The sequence below is a fragment of the Eurypyga helias genome, unplaced genomic scaffold, assembly GCF_000690775.1.
Source record: "Eurypyga helias isolate BGI_N326 unplaced genomic scaffold, ASM69077v1 scaffold4018, whole genome shotgun sequence".
Taxonomy (NCBI): domain Eukaryota; kingdom Metazoa; phylum Chordata; class Aves; order Eurypygiformes; family Eurypygidae; genus Eurypyga; species Eurypyga helias.
In genome coordinates, this window is record NW_010264833.1 from 8,548 (window position 1) to 30,197 (window position 21,650).

At 39.2% G+C, this 21,650-nt stretch overlaps 1 protein-coding gene across 1 annotated transcript in view; it reads right to left on the minus strand.

Moving 5' to 3' along the window:
• Positions 1 to 21,650, minus strand: part of TOP2B (topoisomerase (DNA) II beta 180kDa) — a 40,271-nt gene that overhangs the window by 4,932 nt on the left and 13,689 nt on the right. Inside the window, exons 9-26 of the mRNA XM_010156498.1 lie at positions 21,172 to 21,329; positions 20,336 to 20,461; positions 19,380 to 19,490; positions 19,193 to 19,298; positions 18,901 to 19,010; positions 16,393 to 16,485; positions 16,182 to 16,296; positions 13,679 to 13,800; positions 12,691 to 12,839; positions 8,113 to 8,344; positions 6,556 to 6,690; positions 5,891 to 6,091; positions 4,007 to 4,202; positions 3,751 to 3,842; positions 2,424 to 2,579; positions 2,195 to 2,278; positions 1,081 to 1,278; positions 239 to 383 (exon numbers count right to left, since the gene is read on the minus strand). Of these exons, the coding sequence (XP_010154800.1) occupies positions 239 to 383; positions 1,081 to 1,278; positions 2,195 to 2,278; positions 2,424 to 2,579; positions 3,751 to 3,842; positions 4,007 to 4,202; positions 5,891 to 6,091; positions 6,556 to 6,690; positions 8,113 to 8,344; positions 12,691 to 12,839; positions 13,679 to 13,800; positions 16,182 to 16,296; positions 16,393 to 16,485; positions 18,901 to 19,010; positions 19,193 to 19,298; positions 19,380 to 19,490; positions 20,336 to 20,461; positions 21,172 to 21,329 (2,529 nt within the window). The remainder of the gene's footprint in view (positions 1 to 238; positions 384 to 1,080; positions 1,279 to 2,194; positions 2,279 to 2,423; positions 2,580 to 3,750; positions 3,843 to 4,006; positions 4,203 to 5,890; positions 6,092 to 6,555; positions 6,691 to 8,112; positions 8,345 to 12,690; positions 12,840 to 13,678; positions 13,801 to 16,181; positions 16,297 to 16,392; positions 16,486 to 18,900; positions 19,011 to 19,192; positions 19,299 to 19,379; positions 19,491 to 20,335; positions 20,462 to 21,171; positions 21,330 to 21,650) is intronic.

The following is a 21,650-nucleotide window of genomic DNA, read 5'->3' on the forward strand; positions in this document are numbered from 1 at the left end:
GAAATGTAAGATCGACAACCCCCAGAAAAGCAGCTTACGCAACAGAAAGCTCTAGGTACGTCGCCACACTGAACAGCAAAGTACATCCAAGTGTTTCCACACATCTTTTTAGGGATGAAAATCGGATGAAATAGTGATGACTGTGGTGTATTTCCCTTCTCACTATGTGTTAAAACCATATTTACTGCCCAACTAATACACAGAATTCATGTTAACTATGACTGTGTAGGGATCTTACCAGGCTCCTTCTTCTCTCTCTTGGGTTTAGGGGTTTTAGTTGCTGTGGCTGATGTATTCAGTGAGTCATCCCCACCACCCTCAGCTGGCACACCACCAAATTCTTCATCAAATTCCATTTTTATTGCTAGAGAATCAGTTTCACCCTAAAAATATAAAAAAGTTGGGCAAAATAAAATCAATTGAAACTTTATATTTCAAGTTAGAACTGGAATGGTTTTGTAGAAGATAATAAATGCAAGTAAACTAGTATACTGACATTTGTTGAACAGTCTTGGAAGGAAGAAACACGGGATCGTTTAGGTTGGAAAAGACCTTTAAGATCATCAAGTCCAATCGTTAACCCAACACTGCCACGTCCACCACTAAACCATGTCCCTGAGCACCACATCTACACGTCTTTTAAATACCTCCAGGTATTTAAAATTGCATATACTTCTTAAATCCCCCCAGGGATGGTGCCTCTACCACATCCCTGGGCAGCCTGTTCCAATGCTTGACAATTCTTTTGGTGGAGAAATTTTTCCTAATATCCAGTCTAAACCTCCCCTGGCGCAACTTGAGGCCATTTCCTCTTCTTCTATTGCTTGTTACTTGGGAGACGAGAGGACACCAACACCCACCTCGTTAAGAAATCTCAATAAAAGACCTGAATAATAAGTAGCCACAAGAGGCTTGCAAATGTGAAAGAAATCCAGTAGTAACTTCTCTGTGCGTTAGGTCAGAGAAACAGTGTAAGTACAGCATTAATGAGGTCTAGCAGTTTGGATTCATGCTACCAGAGTAGACAATTACAGCAGTTAAATAATAAATAATTTAACTATAGCAATAGTTCTGACTTACCTTTTTCTTTTTCAGCAGTTTCCTACTGGCATCAGCCTTCATGGCAGATGTAATCTGTGGAACTATTCTTCTGCCAAACGGAGACGGCATGGTCTCTTCCAACTGAAGTTTCTTCATCTTGGGTTTACCAACCTTCCCTTTTATTGGTTTGCCAACCATGCCAGCCAAAATATCCTCTCTTTCCTGTGCTTCTACTTTCTAACAAACAAGGGTGAGGATCATGAAAAAACACATTAATTCTTTTTGAATGAGGACAAAGTGGAACATCCATTACCCTGTATAGTTAAAAACTACACTTTTATTCAACATGAAATAAATACAAACTTTTGGACACTGTCAGACTGAAAATCTTTCTTTTATTAAGTTTCTATTTCTCATATATGTGTCTAGGCACTGATGTAACTTTTCAGTCTTTCAAGCATTTAATTTAAGCAGCTAGTTTCTAAAGTAATTTTTAAGGTCTATTTTCCAGTCCTTTCATTTTTTCACAGCATGAACACATAGCTGGAATACACATATCCAAAAAGAACACTTCCAATTGCAGCGCTACCACAAACACATGGAGAAATATACATCTTTCTTACTTTATCGTGTGTCACTTCAAAAGATTACCTCAGCCCTTTTCAGGCGACACTGAAAGCTGAGGGACAGCAAGTTGTCCACCAATAAATATCACTGGATCTTTTCCAGAGTTACTGATGAGGCAAAGTAAGAGCTCCTCGTCCAGTACTTATGGTCTACACGCTTCGTTCCTACCTGTACAGCTTTGCATTTCGCAACACTTAGTTGTCTCACAACCAATTAGATCACACAGAACTCCTAGAATTATTACTATCACCAGTCGCTACTTTGGGTTTTTGTGTCATCTGAAAACAAATTTGCTCCTGGTAAAATTTCTTCTATCATCACTGACTTGAAAAAAAAACATTAAATTGTATAGATCCAAGAAACAATCCCTGAGCAACACAACTAGGAACACAAATACCTAATCTTGATTTTCCACTTACCACTATATTTGGAGGTCTATCTGCTTTTAATCCAAAATGTGTTTTTTATTATTTTTTGCTTTCATTTTAATATATATTTTTAGAAAGATATGTAAAATAAAACATACCTCAAGCTCTTCAACAAAGGCTGCTAAATCTTCTTTCCAGAGATCCGAAGAAGATTTCCTTTTAAGGTCATTTAATTCTCTCTCCTAAAACGTGAAAATAGTATAACAGAATGTAAGTTACTAAGTTACAGCTAAAGTAAACATTCTTGAAACCAAACACTGCAATTAGACACATCAGTAATTACTGTATCATTTCAGAACAAGCCTTCCATGGTATACCAATACCAACCTTTGAATCCCTCTGCTTAATTAACTCTTCTACCTTCTCTTTTGTAAGTGACCACAGAGACATGTTTAAGATGTAGTTAAAATCAGGGCCAGAAATTGAGCCAGAAGCAGAGGAAGCATCATCATTCGGGTTCTGCGGGTCCTCCTCTTCTGCTGCCTGAAGTGAAACATTCACAGTTACAAGTATTAATAATCTTAGCAGCCCTGTGCAGGAACTGTAGCACTGCTCCAAAGTACCATGATAGACCAGTAAGGTGTGTCCTCATGGATTCAACGACATGAACCTTTTTCTGGGCCCTTCCAAAAGGCCATGTTCATGTGACCGTCTACAGTTGGATTATTTAATCATTTGATTTAAGAGAACAAATCTGAACTTGATACTGGCTACAAGCCTTGTATGCTATTGGCTACAGATGTGGGTACAGTCCTAGCTAATTCACAGGGTTGAGACCTTTGCCCTTGGGATATTCACGTATCTCTGTCTCTGGAGAAATGAGCACAGTCTTTTGGGTAAAAACTGCTATTAAAGCCCTGAATGTGCACACTGTGGTCTGGAAACAGACCAAAGTATCTCAAAATAGTTTTGTTATAAAATACAACACATTGCATGGAGTTAAAATACAGCAAGAAAACAAAAAAAAAAAGCTGAGCAAATCAAATGAGAAATGAGAACAAATAGTCAAAGCAATGGCATTGGCAAAGGGTGGCTGATAAAAAATTTGAAGTTGCTTTTGAAAGTAGTTTCATCTTCCCATAGTAGAACATGAAATTATACTTGCCCCATGTCTCTTTGGGTACAATAAAAATAACTTGGGTTTTAAAAAAGCAGAAATAAATATAGGTAGAGGTCAAATTTATTAAAGTAAGTTCACAAGCCATAGCTTTATAATATCCATGTTTCATTACAGAAAACGTTTATATATAAATAATTCCATTTTGTAATCATATGACAAAGAAATACTATAGGGAAAATCAGTTACATGTATGAGGTAACGGATGCAGCATTCTGTGTGTCAGCGAGTCAGAAATCAAGTTGCCAGTTTAGATATGTGTACATTAAGAAATTCATTGCTGTTCAGTCTCATTTTCAAACCTGTATTTAGCTACTTTTCTTCTAAGAATTATCCATATATGATATCTATATCATGTGACAATGCTTTTATACAAGTTTAACGTATTATTAAAAATGGACGCTCGTGAATAATCTTTTTGAAGTCTCGTGTGTGTTACAAATTAAGTTAGACTACTAGAAAACAAAAATCTGAACAAATGAATATCATTTATAGTGTTAACAGCATCAAATATAGCCAGAGATTGCAGAGTATTACCTTTTCCTGTGCTTCTTTCCAGGCTTTTACTGGATCAGATTCATAACCTCTCTGGACCAACATCTGAATCAAATCTCTTTTTGATCTGTTTTCTACAAGACATACACACATAACCAGTGAAAAAATAATAGGAAAACACATCTGTCCCATGAAAATAAATATCGTAAATGCATTACATTCTACTATGTTTAAACGCCTTGCAGATTTTCCCCCATTGTTACCAATTCTGACTTAGTTTTAGAGAGTATTTACTCACCTATGGTAATTTTTCCTTGTATCTTCTCGAGAACAAAACGAGCTTGATTGTTAAGCTTGGTAGATTCTGCACCCAACATTCCCACAAGCCATTCCTTGCGTAAACTATAATAATGTAACCGCAAATCAAAGAACTCCTTCAAAATGTCTTGCACAGTTTCATACTTCTTTAAACATCCCATATGATCAAATAGCACCTATAAAATACATAATATACTGCTTGAGAGAGACTGCATAACTCCAACTTTGTTAGCTTTGTGTACGAGCTTCTATTGCACATACACATGCACCTCACAAAAAGTGGTGTTTTGAAGACTATGAAACTTAGTATGGAACTACACAGCACATAGATGGAGAGATTTTGGTTTTATTCACAAGTAGATTTAAGATGAGATTTATGGTAATACATTCAAACAGGAAGATGGCTAGAGAGAGAAATATGCCTGAATTCAGCTGAATGACCAATTTCATCTAAATATTAACACACAAGTTCAGCAGCACCTAATGATTCACAACTATTTTCCCTAACAGCTGAAAAGCATCTTTAATAATCTTTCAGTTCAGCTGTGAAATCTGACACTTTCCAGCTGTGAAAACTGCCATCCTTCAAGTGTAAGCCCAAACAAAGAAATAAATCATTTTTACGTCACAGAAGGAATCAGTCCTGCCTGACTTCTGACATCTCCAGTTCAGACATCTATAGATGAACTGGTCACCCTAGGTGCCCTCTATAGTCAACTGAAAGAAATAAGCCCCTCTAGGGGGCAATTCATCTGCCTAAAGTATCTGTTTGGGAGTTGGGTGAAGAATGACTAGCTCACTTCAAAAGATGCTTAAAGATCTAGGGCAGAGTAATTCCTACACATACACAGAAAGCAGCCCTTACTATTTATTTCAGTAGGCAGAAAACGCAATCTGCCTGCTCGTGTCATCTGCTAAACATTAACTTGAAGACAGACTCACAGTAGTTCATATGGTTGCTTATACCTGTGAGAAACAGTATCACCTTGATTTGGCATATTCACTTCACAAGCACAATCTACAAAATGGATTAAGCAAGGCCTTTTTCCTCTTCCAGTTCTTTGGTCTTTAATTTATTTTTAACCTATTTGCATCTAGCTTTTAATTTATGCACTAATAGCAGCAATAGCAGTTGTATTTTTGCTTTGTGATAAAAGCTGAAAGTAATGTCTGCCATGAAAAACCCTACTCTCTTTTCAGTTTCTATGAAGACAGGTTGTTGGAAATACTACGGCAGAAATCCTCTTACAATTCAAATCCCTCTCATAATAAACAGGCGTGTTTGTTTACTTACATTCTTACTCCCATCTTACTACAAGCAAATAAATCATACGAGTAACATCACCATTCATGTCTTGTTTAAGGATAACATTTTAAGGATAGCAGTTGAACAGTTTAAGGATAGTGTTTTCTATACCTTGAGACCTAAAACGTGATTTATGTTTGTGGAAACACTGGATCATTTAACTCCTATTAGAGGAGTAATAGTCATGCATAAAGTGCCATTTTGAAAACGTAACTTGTCTCAAGTTTAAAACTCAAATCTAATTATAATATGGCAGAAAGTTACCTGTATGATCTACTTCACATTCACCATTTTTGGTTAGCTGCACAGGAAATTTTCAGTTACAGGAAACTAGCCATCCTGAGCCTGTCTAAATTAGTTTGAAAGATTCATCAGGACTAAAATGGATTTGCTGATCCATACTGACTTAATATTTGTCACCACTACAATTTCTCTCCTCAAGCAATTTCAAACACACAGCGTACTGTTAAATACCAAGGACCAAAGCATGCTATAACAACATGAGAGTTTACAACAAGCAACCGTAAGGATTCTGATAGCCAAACATTAAGAAGTTACCATAGAATTACAAGTAAGACTTGTTTGAAGCTTAAAGACTTTGTGCAATCCAGCAGCTTCTGCCTGTGCAAGTTTCTCTTCTGTCATCTTCACAACAAATTTCACAGTTGTATCCGTGTGGTATTCCTTATAGTCAGAAATTAATGCTGGTGTTTTTTCAGTCCCGTTCAGCATAGGTTCTAGAACCTGTTCTTTGTACACCTATTAAAAATAAGGTAGCAAAAAGCAGAAACACTTCTTAAAATCCCTAATACCTAAAACCATCTGAACAGAAGATTTCAAAGCTTTTCATATCACATCTGATACCAATTATAATTTACAGAACCAGTGTAACCTGCAAAATGCAGGCCAAGACTAGGCTCTAACCTAAGAGGCATCTTACAAGGACAAAAATGTCTAATCAAAAGAAAAAGAGGATTAAATATTGATTAAACATTAACTCAGCAGGAGAAGCAGGTATTCTTTGTAGTAAGGACAGCAGATGGCACATGCAGAAAACCATCTTCTACAAAGGCACATAAAAGAATGAAACCATGTTCCCTCCCATGTAAGCATAATCATCAGAAATTGTGTTTAAACTTCATCCAGATGTAGGATTAAATAATTTAATATGGAATTTTTCATTGTTTCTGTTTTGTATGTAAATCTATTTCACCATTACTTACCTGGGTCCATGTCCTCACAGGAAGCTCTGTAATTTCTACGGTGTTCCTGTCCACCACAAATATTTCACCACTGACTACATACTGGTTTTGACCAAGTTCCTGAATGGTTCCTTTGAAGTTTTTGTAGTTTGGAAGCTGAAATTGAAAAAAACCCAGCAAAGTGGTAATAATCTTGATATAATAAGATGTGAGAGAAATGTTTGTTTCCCATACACGGTTCAGCTATCACTTCATACTGCACTAATCCATCGACCTGCCGCTCGTGCCTGTGAAAACCTTAAGCCATAGAAAAAATACTACAGAAACAACAGAAAACACACATGCAAGTGACAGGAACAAATATCTTAACGTGTACAGAGTAGATGTACCATTAAGAAGATGCACGCAGTGAGGTGGTTGGGTTTTTGTTCGTTTTGTTTGTGGGTTTGGGTTTTTTTTTCTTTCTTTTTTCTTTTTTAAAGAAAACTGCCAAGCACAGATAAGGCATGAGAGAAAACAAAACCCCAGTCTCACAATAACTTCACAGAAGTGTGGTCCTACCTCCCCTAACCATTTTTTCATTCTTGTCCTGTTTGGCAAAGATAGTGGAACCCATCCAGTTTAAAACGTAACTAAGAGGGTGGGGAATTTAACTGAATTGATTCCCTTATCCAGCTGACCATGCAGCCACAAACACGCACCAGCATACAGAAAGGAGCTAGATGGAGGCAGAACTGCCTCTTTCAACCACAGTGAAGCTTCAGTTGACTGTGAGACTACGCAGAAGGCCTAGGAACCCTAAAGGAAGGGCAATTGATTGCATTAATTAAAAAAAAAAAATCTATTCATTGTTCCCATGAATTTGCAAAGGAAATTCACTATGTCATGAAAACTGATACTGCACATTCAGTGAGCTGTGATCTACGTAGAGAAGAAAAGATGTTTCTGCTACTATGACTTGGTAAACACAGCAAAGTAGCAATATCCATCAGCTGTAATGTAAAGGTTACATTATCTGTATCTCATCTGCTGGTTACAGATATTCTGGGTGCACCCAGGTATTCTCCCTGTTCACATCTTTTCAAGTATATACCAGTTCCGAGACTTGTTATGAAATCTTAAATAAAGGAACAGAAGCTGATGATGAGCAGTGACAGTGTCTTCTCCTATGCTTGCAGATACATAAAAAAGAGTACAATTCAGACAAGACAGAGGAAATGTTAAGTTTAGCTGAAGTTAATATTAGTACCTCAAACAGGAAGGTACAACTTTTTACTCTACTGCCATGTCCTAACTATCCTGTAAAACTTGCAACTGTGAAGGCTTAACGTCAGCAGACTGAAGAAAAAGTCCTCTGAAATAATTGGAAAAATACAAATTGCAATGTTTTTCCTGCAAGGTGAACTTCCCCAGCCTCATGCCAACAGTGAAGTAAAGCTCCTACACAAAATTACTGGGACAATCCAACTCAGATGTTCCAATAATCAGGCATTTTAGAGTGACAGGAGTTCATTTTATAAGTACATAATAAGCTTTGTTTAGCAAACATAAAATACCAGTATATACTATTATTTTTACCATTGGGTGGGGATCTAAGCCATCCAGCATCCGTCTGACATTGTTTACAATCTCTCTCGTATCGTAGTTTGGAAGCTTGCAAGCCCATCCAGTACCAATTCCTTCAGCTCCATTTACTAAAACCATAGGAATGATGGGAATATACCATTCAGGCTCTACGCGTTGGTTGTCATCATAAAGGAATTTAAGCAAGTTGTCATCCACAGATGGAAAAAGCAGCCTTGCTAAAGGGCTTTAAAAAGGAAAAAGAAGAAAACTGTTTAACTGGAGTCCAGTAAGTAAAGTACATAATGCTTTAACAGTCCATGGGTCCAGATATGATCTATTTGTAGAGTTTTCTCATGTCTTCCTTTCTCTTTGCCATTCTGAAGCTGCAAATAAAATGTATATACCTTCCCAATCCCAAATTCTTCCCAATGGAATCACAGAATGGTAGTGGTTGAAAGGGACGAGTTTGTGCCCGTTGCCCCGTCTTGTCGCTGGGCTCCACTGAAAAGACTCTGGCCCCATCCTCTTGATACCCGCCCTTTAGATATTTATAAGCATTGATGAGATGCCCTCTCAGTCTTCTACAGGCTGGACAGATCCATCTCTCTCAGACTTCCCTCATAAAGGAGATGTTCTGTTCCTCTAGTCATCTTCATAGCCTCCTCTCGACTCTCCAGTAGCTCCCTGTCTTTCTCGAACTGGGGAGCCCAGAACTGGACACAGTACTCTGGATGTGGCCTCCCCAGGGCACAGTAGAGGCGGAGGATAACCTCTCTCGACCTGCTGGCCACCCTCTATTTAATGCCTCCCCCAGACACCCCTGGCCTTCTTGGCCACAGGGCATGTTGCTGGCTCATGGTCAACTGATTGTCCCCCAGGACCCCCAGGTCCCTCTCTGCGGAGCTACTTTCCAGCAGGTCAACCCCCAGCCTGTAACGGGTGCAGGGGGTTATTCCTCCCCAGGTGCAGGACCCTAGACTTGCCCTTGTTGAACCTCATTATGTTCCTCTCCGCCCAACTCTCCAGCCTCTCCAGGTCTCACTGTATGGTGGCGCCACACTTAGCACATCACTAAAGCAGGTCTTCTGCTCAACATGCTGAGGGCACACTCTGTCCCCTCATCCAGGTCATTGATGAATATGTTGAACACCACTAGTCACAGGCCTCCAACTAGACTCTGTGCCCCTGATCACCACTCTCTGAGCTCTGCCCTTCAGCCAATTCTCAATCCACCTCACTGTCTGCCCACCTAACCCCCGCTTCCTAAGCTTCCCTGTGAGGGTGTTACGAGAGACAGTGTTAAAAGCCATGCTGCAGCTGAGGCAGGCAACATCCACTCCTCTCAGCTCACCCACCCAGCAAGTCATGCCATCATAGAAGGCTATCAGATTGGTCAAGCATCAATTCCCCTTGGTGAATCCATGTTTACTACTCCTGATACACTTCCCTTCCCCTACATGCTTAGAGATGACATCCAGGACAAGCTGTTCCATCACCTTTTCCAGGGACGGAGGTGAGGCTGAATGGCCTGTAGTTTGGAAGTTTGGGTCCTCCTTCTTACCCTATTTGAAGACTGGAGTGACATGAGCTTTCCTCCAGTCCTCAGGCACCCCTCCTGTTCTCCATGACCTTTCGAAGATGACGGACAGCAGCTTCACCATCACATCTGCCAGCTCCCTCAGCACTCGTGGGTGCATCCCATCAGGGCCCATGGTTTTGTGGGTGTCAAATTTGCCTAAATGATCTCTAACCTGGTTCTCCTCGACCAAGGGAGGGTGTTCCTTTCTCCAGGTTCTCTCTCTCTCACCTCCAGGGTCTGGGATTCCTGAGGGCTATCCTTGGCAGTAAAGACTGAAGCAAAGAAGTCATTCAGCAACTTTGTCTTCTCTGCATTCTCCATCACCAGGGCACCTAACTCATTCAGCAGCAGGCCCACATTTTCCCTAGTCTTCCTTTTGCTACTGATGCACTTGAAAAGTCCTTCTTATTGTCCTTGACATCCCTTCCTGGGCTTAATTCCAAGTGGGCCTTAGCCTTCCTCATTTCCTGCATACTCGGGCAACATTCCTATATTCATCCCAAGTGGTCAGTCCCTTTTTCAACAGTCTGTAAACTTCCTTCTTCCATTTAAGTTTTTCTAGGAGGTCCTTTCTCATCCATGCAGGTCTCCTGCCTCCTCTGCCTGATTTCTTACTCATACAGATGCATCTAGGGCTCAGAGGAAGTAGTGTTTGAATATTAACCAGCTCTCTTGCACCCCCCTTCCTTCTAGAGCTTTAGCCCATGGGATTCCACCACGTAAGTCTTTGAAGAGGCCAAAGTCAGCCCTCCTGAAGTTCAGGGCTATAATTCCACTTTTTGCCCTGCTGCTTCCATGCAGAATTCTGAACTCCCACCACCTCATGGTCACTTCAGCCAAAGCTACCCATAATTTGGTTGTCAGCATACGGTCCAGCAGTGCACCTCTCCTCATTGGTTCCTCCATCACTTGTGTCAAAAAACTATCATCAATGCTCTGCAGAAACCTGCTGGACCATGCATGCCTGGCTGTGCTGCCTTTCCAGCAAATATCAGGGTGGTTAAAGTCCTCCATGAGAACCATGGCCTGCGATCACGAGGCTACATCCAGCTGTCTGTAGAAGGTCTCATCAACTTCCTCTTCCTGATCAGGTGGCCTGCAATAAACACCCACAACAGTGTCTCCCATATTCGCCTGCCCCTTAATTCTTACCCATAAGCCCTCAACTCGTTCTTCATCCACCCCTCAGCAGAGCGCAATACATTCCAGTTGCTCTCTCACATAAAGACCAACTCCACCACCTTACCCCGCTGGCCTCTTTCCTAAAAAGTACGTAGCCATCCATGACAGCATTCCAATCGTGCAAGCTATCCCACCATGTCTCTGTAATTGCAATGAGATCATGGCCCTGCAACCACACACAGACCTCTAGTTCTTCCTGCTTTTTCTCCATTAACATTATAAACATTCCTCCAAGAACATTAAAAATAAAACCTTCTATCAACCTGTGCGCTTGTTACTATGAACATTAGGTACCATGCCTCTGAGCTAGCACCCTTGAGGCAGTTGGCCTTTCAGATCTCATCGTGGGAGTCAGCTAAGGAACACTTGTCGCTGCTGTGGTTAGCCTGGCTCATTCCCCAGTTGGATACAATAGCATTAGCATTGACATGGACACCGCGCCCTGAGTGCTTCAGTTTAAAGCCCACTTGACTAAGCTGGCCAGCCTGCTGCCAAAGATTCCCTTGCCTCTTCTAGTCAGGTGGATCCCATCCCTCTCTCATAGGCCGTACTCATCAAAGAGTGTCCCATTGTCATAAAAGCCAAAACCCTCACGATGGCACCAGACACGTAGCCAGGAGCTGATATGCCTTATCTGTCCATTTCTGGCTGTTCCCTTTCCTCTAACTAGTAAAATGAAGGAAAAGATAACTTGGGCCCAAATTTTTTTTCACTTGCACCTCCAGGGCTTTATAGTCTCCCTGATTCTGCCCAGCTTCCAACTTGCGGTGTCATTCATGCTCACATGAAAGGGTAAGAGTGGAACAGTGTGTTGTTTCCTTCACAATAACACACGTACACATTACACTGGTAATTGATGATATTTAGCATCTACAAAAATATTCTTTCAAGCATCCAGAACACACAGTTCACCCAGTAATAAAGCAACACACCATGCAAATACTTGACAAACTAAATTGCTTAACTGTAGGCCTAGCAGTCTCTGAAAATACTACAGAGTTTTTACTGGTGACTCCTTTTGCTCCCCTACAACATTGTCTTGGGTGAATACAATTTCCAGCACCCCATGAAAAAATGAAAAGGTACAAAATTAGGTTGCTACAGAAAAACATATATGAGAAAGGGAGTAAGACCCGATACTTACGTATAAAGCTTACAGTTAGAGAAAAAGAAGAAACTACAAGGATTTTTAGGCAAAACATCACACTGAAATGATGAAATTAAAGAAGCAACATAACATATAAAATACTCTAACTGGCACTGAGGAACACAGTCTAACGCTCTGCATGCCAAAATGAATTTCAAGGTCTTGGCTGTGAGAAATCAGAATCATTAAATTAGGGCTTCATTATTAATTATGTATGTGTAATTTAACTTGACATGAAGAAACTCATCCAATAGGACAAGAATCCACCTCAACTTTCAAGTCTGTACTGATTTGCAGGACTTCACCAGGAAGTACAATATGCTTTCTATTGTGAAACTAAACAGATTTCACACTGAACAGAGAAACTGAAAGCTACTTCAGCAAGAAATCACAATTTAAGATCAGTAACTAATCTGAGTGATCTACCTTTTCAGTCTTCAGCTTTATAATTCCAAGTTTAACTCCTTAAAGGCTTCAATTCCTACAGGACCACTATGCATGGAAAATCATGCAAAAAATCCATGTGCAAAACCACACAGATGCAGAGTAGAATTTGAGCTTTTATCAAAATACTCCAATCCTCCCCCATTTCTCTCCCACAAAAATAAAATAGTAGTGTTGTGAAAGGATGTTTGATAACAAGGCTTTTTAAAAGCATGCATTTAGCTTTACGTGTGTTTACCTTAACATGGTGAAAATATAACGAGGGCTGGCAGCATCCTTTCCACCATGAAGTCTGGTACCAAACTGACCAATAGGTTGTAGCAGATTAACGTTGTTGCTGCCAACAAAGTTCTGAGCCAAGTTGACAATAGTCATCATTAATGCTTGCTGCAAGAAAACATATATTGATAGTAGTAAGTATAAAAAGAGATAGTCTTTCCTAATCAGTCAATAAAATATATTTTTAATGCCCCAAGACTGTGTGACTAACATGAATTCAATTTTAAAAAAGTAGTCTCCCTGAGAATGGAATGTCGTAAACCTATGATGAGAGCTGCTGGCAAAACATAATGCTTCCTCTTCCCCAGCCATTACCTCCCTGATTTAAGTGTCCTTACATTCTATGCCTACCAAAACCCCTGGGCTTCTCCGTTTTTTCTGAAGCAGTTCTCTGGAGGAATGAAAGGGGCACAAACTGACTGCACTTACTACTGGCCAAACTACCACTCAGTGTTTTTAAAGGGAGAGAAGGGATGGAGAGAAACTTTAACATGGCAACTCTTGCTAATGTTTCAGATAAATATATATGCAAAACAGGAGATAGAAACAGTCTTTGTTCCAACACTGTATCAACTTTCCAAAGAACAGTATCATTTCTTTTCACCTTAAAAGACTACATTTCCTCTTTTAAGACAGAAGTTGTCCTACTACATGGTTCCTATATCCATCTGGTTTGAGAATCTAGAAGTTACCCAAGCAATTAGTATCTACTATCTTGCCACAATCCACAAACTGTTTGGGATACCACTGTGCATAAAGACTTGGAAAGAATGGAAATATGCTGTCTAATAAGCTACATACTGTTTGGTTCATTTTCTTTAAAAGTCAATCTGTGATTAGCAGACTTATAGTCAACAGAGGTTTGCAATTTCAATACAGTAAACATTCACCTAATGTTTTCTATAGCCTAAAAATCCTCACACAACTGTACCATCCTTCATACTCACCTCCCCATGGTGATAAGCTGACATTTCAGCAACAGAACCAGCCAGCTGAGCAACCTTTACTTCACGCTTATCATTTCTCTTAAAGCAAGTGAATAAAACCTTGCGCTGCCCCGGTTTTAAACCTATTAAGAAGAATATACCGTTTTCAACTCATATACAAACATATGTTTTTATGTAATAAACTTGGTTTGCCTTATTATAATTTCTAATATCTTAAAAAAAGTCTAAACATTAAATGAAAAAAAATCACTGTAGTATTAACAAAATAAAAAAATCAGTATCTTTTAATATTAAAACAAGTATTTTACTGAACTGAAAGTTACCAGGAAAGTGGAAACGTAACCCTTTCAGGCAATCATTACTACGCAGCACACCATACATCATTCTTATAAACAGCCAACTTTACCCTAAATGTACAGCTTCCACTAGTTGACAGTTGTTTCCTTCCAGTCTACTCATCAAAATCTTTTTTCCCGAGAATATTGACACAAATTCAGCAGTGACAACTTTAAATGTAGCTTACAGGTATTTTAAAGCACTCTGAAAATTCACTTTTGGTGTGCAATTCTCAAATACTCATTAAAATTCAACAAAAAGATATTTGGCTCCCTTTTAGATCTTTTCAAGTTTTAAGAAAGAAGCCAGTCTCTTCGATCTTCTGATTTACTCTTATGGTTTAGGAAAACTTTAAGTACAACTGTGTAGAAAGGATTGCATCGTTTTTTGTGCATGCCACCTAGAACTGATAACCAGTTCTTGATCATCCTTATTGATCTACTCAGTGTTTTAATTCACATACGTTTCTGAAGTGCACTAAAATATTGCTATGGGTTATGTTACCATTACTAACCTGGGTCAAACATAAGAGCAAAAACTGAACAAAAAGATACCAACTCCAATCTCCATTTCACTGAAAAATGTAACATCCCATTTTCTTTTACCATGGGCCTGCACTGTGGTTTTCTACCAAAGATCTACTGCATGTAACAGACTTAGGGAATTTCCTTACATAGGAGAATCAGCAAGAAGTAGGAGCAGTAACTAGTAACTGTGAAGACACAGCAAAAATTCTTCCTCTTCATTTTTTCTGACATTTGTCACCAGGCTAGCCTGTTGTGTATCACCTGATGATACCAAAGAACAAAACCCACTGCTGAACAGTTCACATATCCATGCCCAGAATGCAGAATTACAGCCAAAGGTGGCAGAAACACTCACAGTAATTATATATACAGTAAGTAAAATAGTATATGTATAAAGCTGCACATACTATGTATGTATAGTGCATGCTCTATAGGTATAGTGTTCTACATAATATGGGTAGCACTGATAGCAATTCTATATAGTATGTATAGCATTACACATACATTATATTAGACACACACAAATACATAAATAAATGTCTTCCCTTCTCATTTTCTTACACTTCTGTAGACACAATCTTGGAGAACTTCAAATGAACAGCTACCTACTACAAGTTCATTCTTTACGCTCCAGCAAAATCACTCTGCTGTTTCTGAGAAAGCAGTCAGGGTACAGCGTGTTACAGCAAACAATGACCTCTGGTAACATGCAGCTCTAAATGGACCTTCCTCCACAGCCGTAAACTATGAAGTGCTTGCATAGAGACTACAGGTTAATGCACGTACCCAGCTATGGCCGGGAGTAAGTCTGGAGAAGCTGAAACAGAGACTGACATTCTTTGATTCGCTAGAGATGTACCTGTTTACCTAGCCCAGCCTCACTCTGCAGCAGTGCTGGAGATCCATCCTACCAGGGAGCTACGACCCCATCCACCTGTGAACTATCCCACTTTCTCACCCAAAATATAAAAAGCTCTTGCTGCATGCATATTCTGATATGGGTCAAGAAGGCTGACCACCTCCACTATTAAAAATGCACTGGAAAGTGGAGATAAGTACACTTTTTCCCCTCTATGAAACCTCAAGGCCTTTTTTCTGTATCTTAGTAAACATATGCATACTGACAATAATATAGGCAGAAATTCCTGCTCATGCTGTCTGCAGACACAAATGAACCTGTAGTGCAGCAAGCTGCTGCTGCTTTAAATGTTCATGTTATTGCAAAGGGAGAGTTACCAAACCTGACTGACATAACCCTAGCAAGATTACAGGAAAAATCAGTAACCACTAAAACACTGCCTGTGGTATAAGACTGAAGGGAAAAAACATTTGCATCTTCATCTGCACTCAGCTGCTGACTTGAATTTTAATTATTGTAAGCACTTAAAAGACTTGTTTTCTCTGACGGTTTGACTAGAAACAAAGCACTTATATGATCTGGGAATAGGCTGCACAGCAACAGCTTCAACTTCCTCACAGAAGAAACATGGCAATTCCTTAGCATATGAATGATAGCAATCAAAATATAAAATTTATTATATTTCCTACTTCATGCATTGGTTTCCAATAAAAATCATGGGCTTAAAAAATCAAGAATAAAGAGGAATGTTCCAACAAATCATAATGAATTATCAGCTTACCATCAACAAGGGAAGGGATAGATCTCTCGTTGTCTGAATTTGAGAAAAGGATCAACTCCTTGTTGATGAAGTCATTGTAAGTCAAATGTTTTGTTGCTGTACCATATAAAAATTGCTGAAAAAAACCCCACATACGTTATTCGTTCAATACAAAAACTACATTACATTTAAATCTCAGCCACTGGATTTATTACTATTATTTAGGACTCACCTCGGGAAGGCCATGTAGCCGTCGTTGTCGCCTGTCCTCCATGAAGTTTGTTAACCATTCTTTTCGGTCATCAATCTTCTTCTTACTGAAGGCCTGAAAAGATTCCAAGTACACTAAATTATCAGCATATACACGTTTGTAAAAGTATGTTCCTTGCACTATCTGATCAAAGTATACAACAATACTGATATGGACAAGATAACCCCACTTACGTTTAAGCAGCAGTACAAGCGCACGACCTTTCAGACACTGTTGCAAAAAGTTTTTCAAACTGAGAGGTCTCTCACCAATCATTTAAATTTATATTACAATATCTATACACTTTTAGACAAATCTTATCATCCTTATTCCTCTCTTCACATCAGAGTTGTCCTTTGACGCACAAGTTTAAAGGCATTAGGATTTTTCCCTAAATAGTTTTAAGGTTGGGTTTATCATTTATACTGAACTGTAACTAGTTGTCATCAAGACAATTAACTGAAGGGATTAGAAAAAATACCCCACTCTTCTCGTCCTCTCCATGCCCTGTTTGCTCTGTCAGACACAGAATGCCAATAATCTGGCCGTTCTTGAGTGGTTGGCCCTAGTCCTCTTAAGTGGCAACTTGACAAAATTGACACTGCCTGAAAAGCCTAAGCCAGAATTTAGGCCAGCTGACCAGGGCCTTAGTCTTCATGATGACAAGGCATCACTTCAAAGGAACCACTTATCACTACAAAAGAATGTTCTGAAAGATGTTGTCCAGTTACAGAAACAGACTTCCCCTACAGTGAGTTTCTTCTCTGGAAGACTAAGGCTAAGAAAATACATAAAAACTGAGTATGTGGTTTAAACAGAATTTTGACTACTTTGGGAAATTTTTTGTGAGTTGTTGAAGTATTGCCTGTTTTTTCCTCAGGGAATAACATAGACACTGCCATGTCCCTACTTCAACCACTCTCCTGCATAAGATGACAGTCAGCAGTGCTATCTTTTTTAAAGGACTCTATCTGGAGCGCTCTAATGGACCTCAATGAGTAGTTTAATTTCCTTTGAGACCATGGTATTACATAATAAAGAGTAAACCTTAGTAACTTACTCTCTGAAAAAGGGACTAAGTGATAACACCCTGTTTTGCATCAGATTGACATCCTTTGTGAGCAAAGCTCAACAATTCACAATGTCAGACATCTGAAGGCTTAAGATCAGGTTTTTGTAAAAACATGACTAGATTCTTACCATTTCCCTCTGGCTGTTTTCAGCGTGTCTATACCTTTCCTAGACCACTGAACTGACAAATGACCAAGAGCTGGATCAGCATAAAAATTATTTTAATAGAATAAAATTAGAGTTAGTAGAATTAAAAGTTTGTATAGAAATTATTCTGGAACAGAATAAAAAGGTTTTTTTCTTTCTCTACTTGAAACGGCTAATCTGAGACTTAACTTGCTAGAAAAAGAGATCTTCAGAATGCTGAATAATTTGCTATGTGAAATAATTTTTGTTTTCCTCGATTATAACTATCATGAGGCCTGGTATGGCCTATAATCTTATACCACCTATGCCCAGCCAGAGGTAAACCTGGGGCTGGGATTATAGCTATCAGCAGAGAACGTGTGGGCAGGAATTTAAGTAAAGCTTCTGCTAACAGCTTCAGTACTAGTCATTAGTTGTTCCCGGCGTAACAGAAACGACCAGCTTAATCCCGAATTGACAGAATACCATTTCAGACAACAGCAAGGATCAGCCGTAGCAGGTTATATGGTCTCAGATATCAGCCTGTGTATGGAGGTCCATTTGCAGAAACAGAGCTCAGAATTTTAATCAGGGAGGTTCAGAGTCTCCCCACCAACTGCTATAACGTATATGCAAATATACATGCTCCTTTTCTCTCTCTCTTGGAGATAGAGATAAAAAGCTCTTGTTTCCAAGCTCTCCTGGAAACAAAAGTCATTTTCTGAACACAACTTTCTACATATCTGAATCTGCAATCTTTTAGAACACATGCATGAATACAGGTATGGCACACTGATCTTTAATGAACAAACAATACCTCTTGGATCTTATTTGCTCAGAAATAAAATTCAGATCCCTAAGCAGATGTGAAACGTCATTTGTTTGGGCTCTATTGCCTTACACAGAATACTCTGTCATGTGTTCTGCCTTTTAAAGCAAGTCTGAATGTAATGTTTCTTGATACGCACGCCACACAGAATTGATCAAAGCCACTAAGCAGAAGGCAGAGCTGATTCTGTAGTATGGATAAAGCTCTTATTCCAAAATCTAAAATCTTTTCCAAAAAGCTTCTTTCTCTCCCAGAAGCGTTTTATTGAGTTACCCAAAACCAACCCCAAACCCAAAACCAAACAAAACACCCACACCCCAACAAAAACCAAACCACCCAAAAACCACCACCACAAGCCAAAACCAACCCAAAAGCAAAACCTGTTAGGACTTCCCCATGAGCCATTTTCAGTAAACAATGGAAACTAAAACATATCACATAGAAGCACTTTTACAAGTTCTTACCAGTGTAATGGCAGCATCATCTTCAGGACCAGCATATCGAAATAAGATCCGATGTCTTTCCATGTCAGCAAAATATTCTTTTGCTTCTTTAGCAGTACTGGTACCCAAACCTGTACAATAAAAAGAAAATTCAAAATTCGAGTTTTATTGTTTTGCCCTTTTATTTTAGAGGGAATATCATAAAATCATTACAGAAGTTACTATCATGAAAACAGCTACAAATAAAACTTCATAGCACCTACTTATTATGCATTTTTAGATCCATAAGGTTCACTTATGTTTTTAAACAAACCTTTGTAGTATTTTATCTTCCATGCTTTATGATTCTCCATATGTTTCTTCCACTCATCAAATTCAGGAATACTGTAGAATGAAAGTTCTTGCTTATTTTTGCTTGCCTTAAAAACAAAACAAAAACCTCATTAACTTTTCTGTTGCACTGTATATAATAAATAAAATCTCATTAACAGAACCCATACCTTTACAATAGGAGTGATGAATTCCTCAAGAAAACCGTGTTTCAACAGTGATGGCCAATTGTGATGAATAAAATTGATCAACAAGCCTTTTATGTGAGATCCATCCTGATCCTGTATCAGAACATGAAAACATGGGGCTATCATACAAAATCTGAGATCTCCCAAACCCCCCAAAACCCCATTCACTGGCCTGGATACATTCAAACAGTGTCTGATGACAGAAAACACAGAGGGGAATGGTTAGTTTAACTGGGATTCCAGACTGGACCTGGGTATAAAATAGCCACCTGTGAATGGCACTACCCCTGAGCTAGTATGAAGCTCTTCCAAACCAAGTGCACAGTGGCAACTCAAAGGTTTCTTTGCCTGTGGCATGCTTTCTCGGAGAGCTAGACAGTGCTCTCGGACACCAGGGAGCTGAATCTTTGTAGAAATTCAAGCCTGTCCCACAATTCTCCTTGGTGTTAAGATACTTGATAGTTCCACATCTCTGGGATGATGTAACAAAGCTTCACAAATACCCAAAGTATAGGATTCCTAAGCTTCTAAAATCTGAACAATAGACACACAGTTCATGCAAGTATCCAAAAATAATCGCCTGTGTTCTTGTCTCTCCCAGCCTTTCTAGCATTACTACCACCTAAGTGTTTCATTTTGTACTAATTTTCAACATGTTTTTATCAAAAGCATTCTTGTTTGTACATATTTTTATTATGACTGTGGCGTCTCTGCTACTGTGCAGCAAAGTTCAGTTGTTCATTTGGAGTAACCAAAACAACACACAGATAAATTATCCCCATAAAGAAACCTTGCACATTAGGGATTTCCCTCTGAATACATCCATATTGTCATAACACAGAGCCAGGTTACAATGCACAAAAATGTAACCCGCCAAATTGCAGCAAAACACATTTTAAGAAGTTTTTTATATTAAAACCTGTGAATTTCAGACAAACCTGATCTGTCATGATCATAATTTTTCCATATCTCAAACTTTTCAGAGATTCTGGATCTTCATAGCTTTTCTTGTACTGCAGCCCCACTATTTTGATGATGTTGTTGATTTCTGCATTTTCCATAATCTGGATAAAAAAAGTTGTATTTTGCAGTCAGCGTAAGAAGCAGAAATATCCCGCTCTTTTTCAGGAGGGCTTTATAGCTACTTTTTCATTGTACTCTCCTACATCGACTTCATAACCTTTTTATCCCCAGTCCCTTGCAACCTTCACACTTGCAAATATTTCTTCTGCACGAGCAAATTCTCAAGCCTGCAGCCAGAGCCCTTTCTCCTCCACAGCCAGAGCACTCTGGGTCCAGAATGCAGGGAGAAAAGTGCATGTAACAAAAAGCCATCTCCCTAAGCTGCCTTCTCTTTCCACTGCATCTATGAGCCTCTGCGACACCACTCTTATTACAGATTAAGTACGGAGCGCAGCAGAACTAATGCGATGGGGGAATGCTGCGGCCGCTGCCTCACACTGGGAATCAACCAAATCACATGGCAATGGGGAGAATATAAACTTCTAGGATTTTTAAGTATTCAAGTGAAATGTTAATGAGTCTTAGCAGAATTTCCTTGTGCTTGTGAAGAAATGAACTTTATCATTTCAGTACTGCACTGCTACATTTCATATTTCCAGGCTTATCCCAGGCTTTAAAGTAGCTAGTGCTTTATGAAATCCCAGACCCAAGATTTTCATGGAAAAAAAAAAAAAGAAGATGTAACCCTAGAAATCAAACTAAACAGGAGACATCCGTTTGTCAGCTAACGGGAGATGACACCACTACTTACCTGTTTGTGAGAAGCTTCTCGAACATTGAGAATTTTACCCCTGAGTGGGAATACTCCATATCTGTCTCTACCAATAACACCTAAGCCAGAGACAGCTAAAGATTTGGCAGAGTCTCCTTCTGTTAATATTAATGTGCAGTCCAAGGAATGTTTGCCACCTGCAGTCCAGGAAGAAGTAGAAGCAAGACAAGTTACCAGAAAGCATAACATTACTTATGCTTTGCATAAATGGACTATGGATAAATACATACAAATTCACTCCTGAAGTAAAAATAAAACCCTAAACCCACAGGAATTAAAGCCAGAGCGGTCTCTGGCCAGACAGTATTCTCTCCCAGCTGCACTGGACTACTTCAGTCCAACAACTACTGGCACCTGCTGTTAGAAACCAAAACCAACCTTGTTCCCTCATCTGATTTGGACTGCTTATAAAAGTACAATTCCTGGGATCCTTACAAATATTTTTGTCCTGAAACACA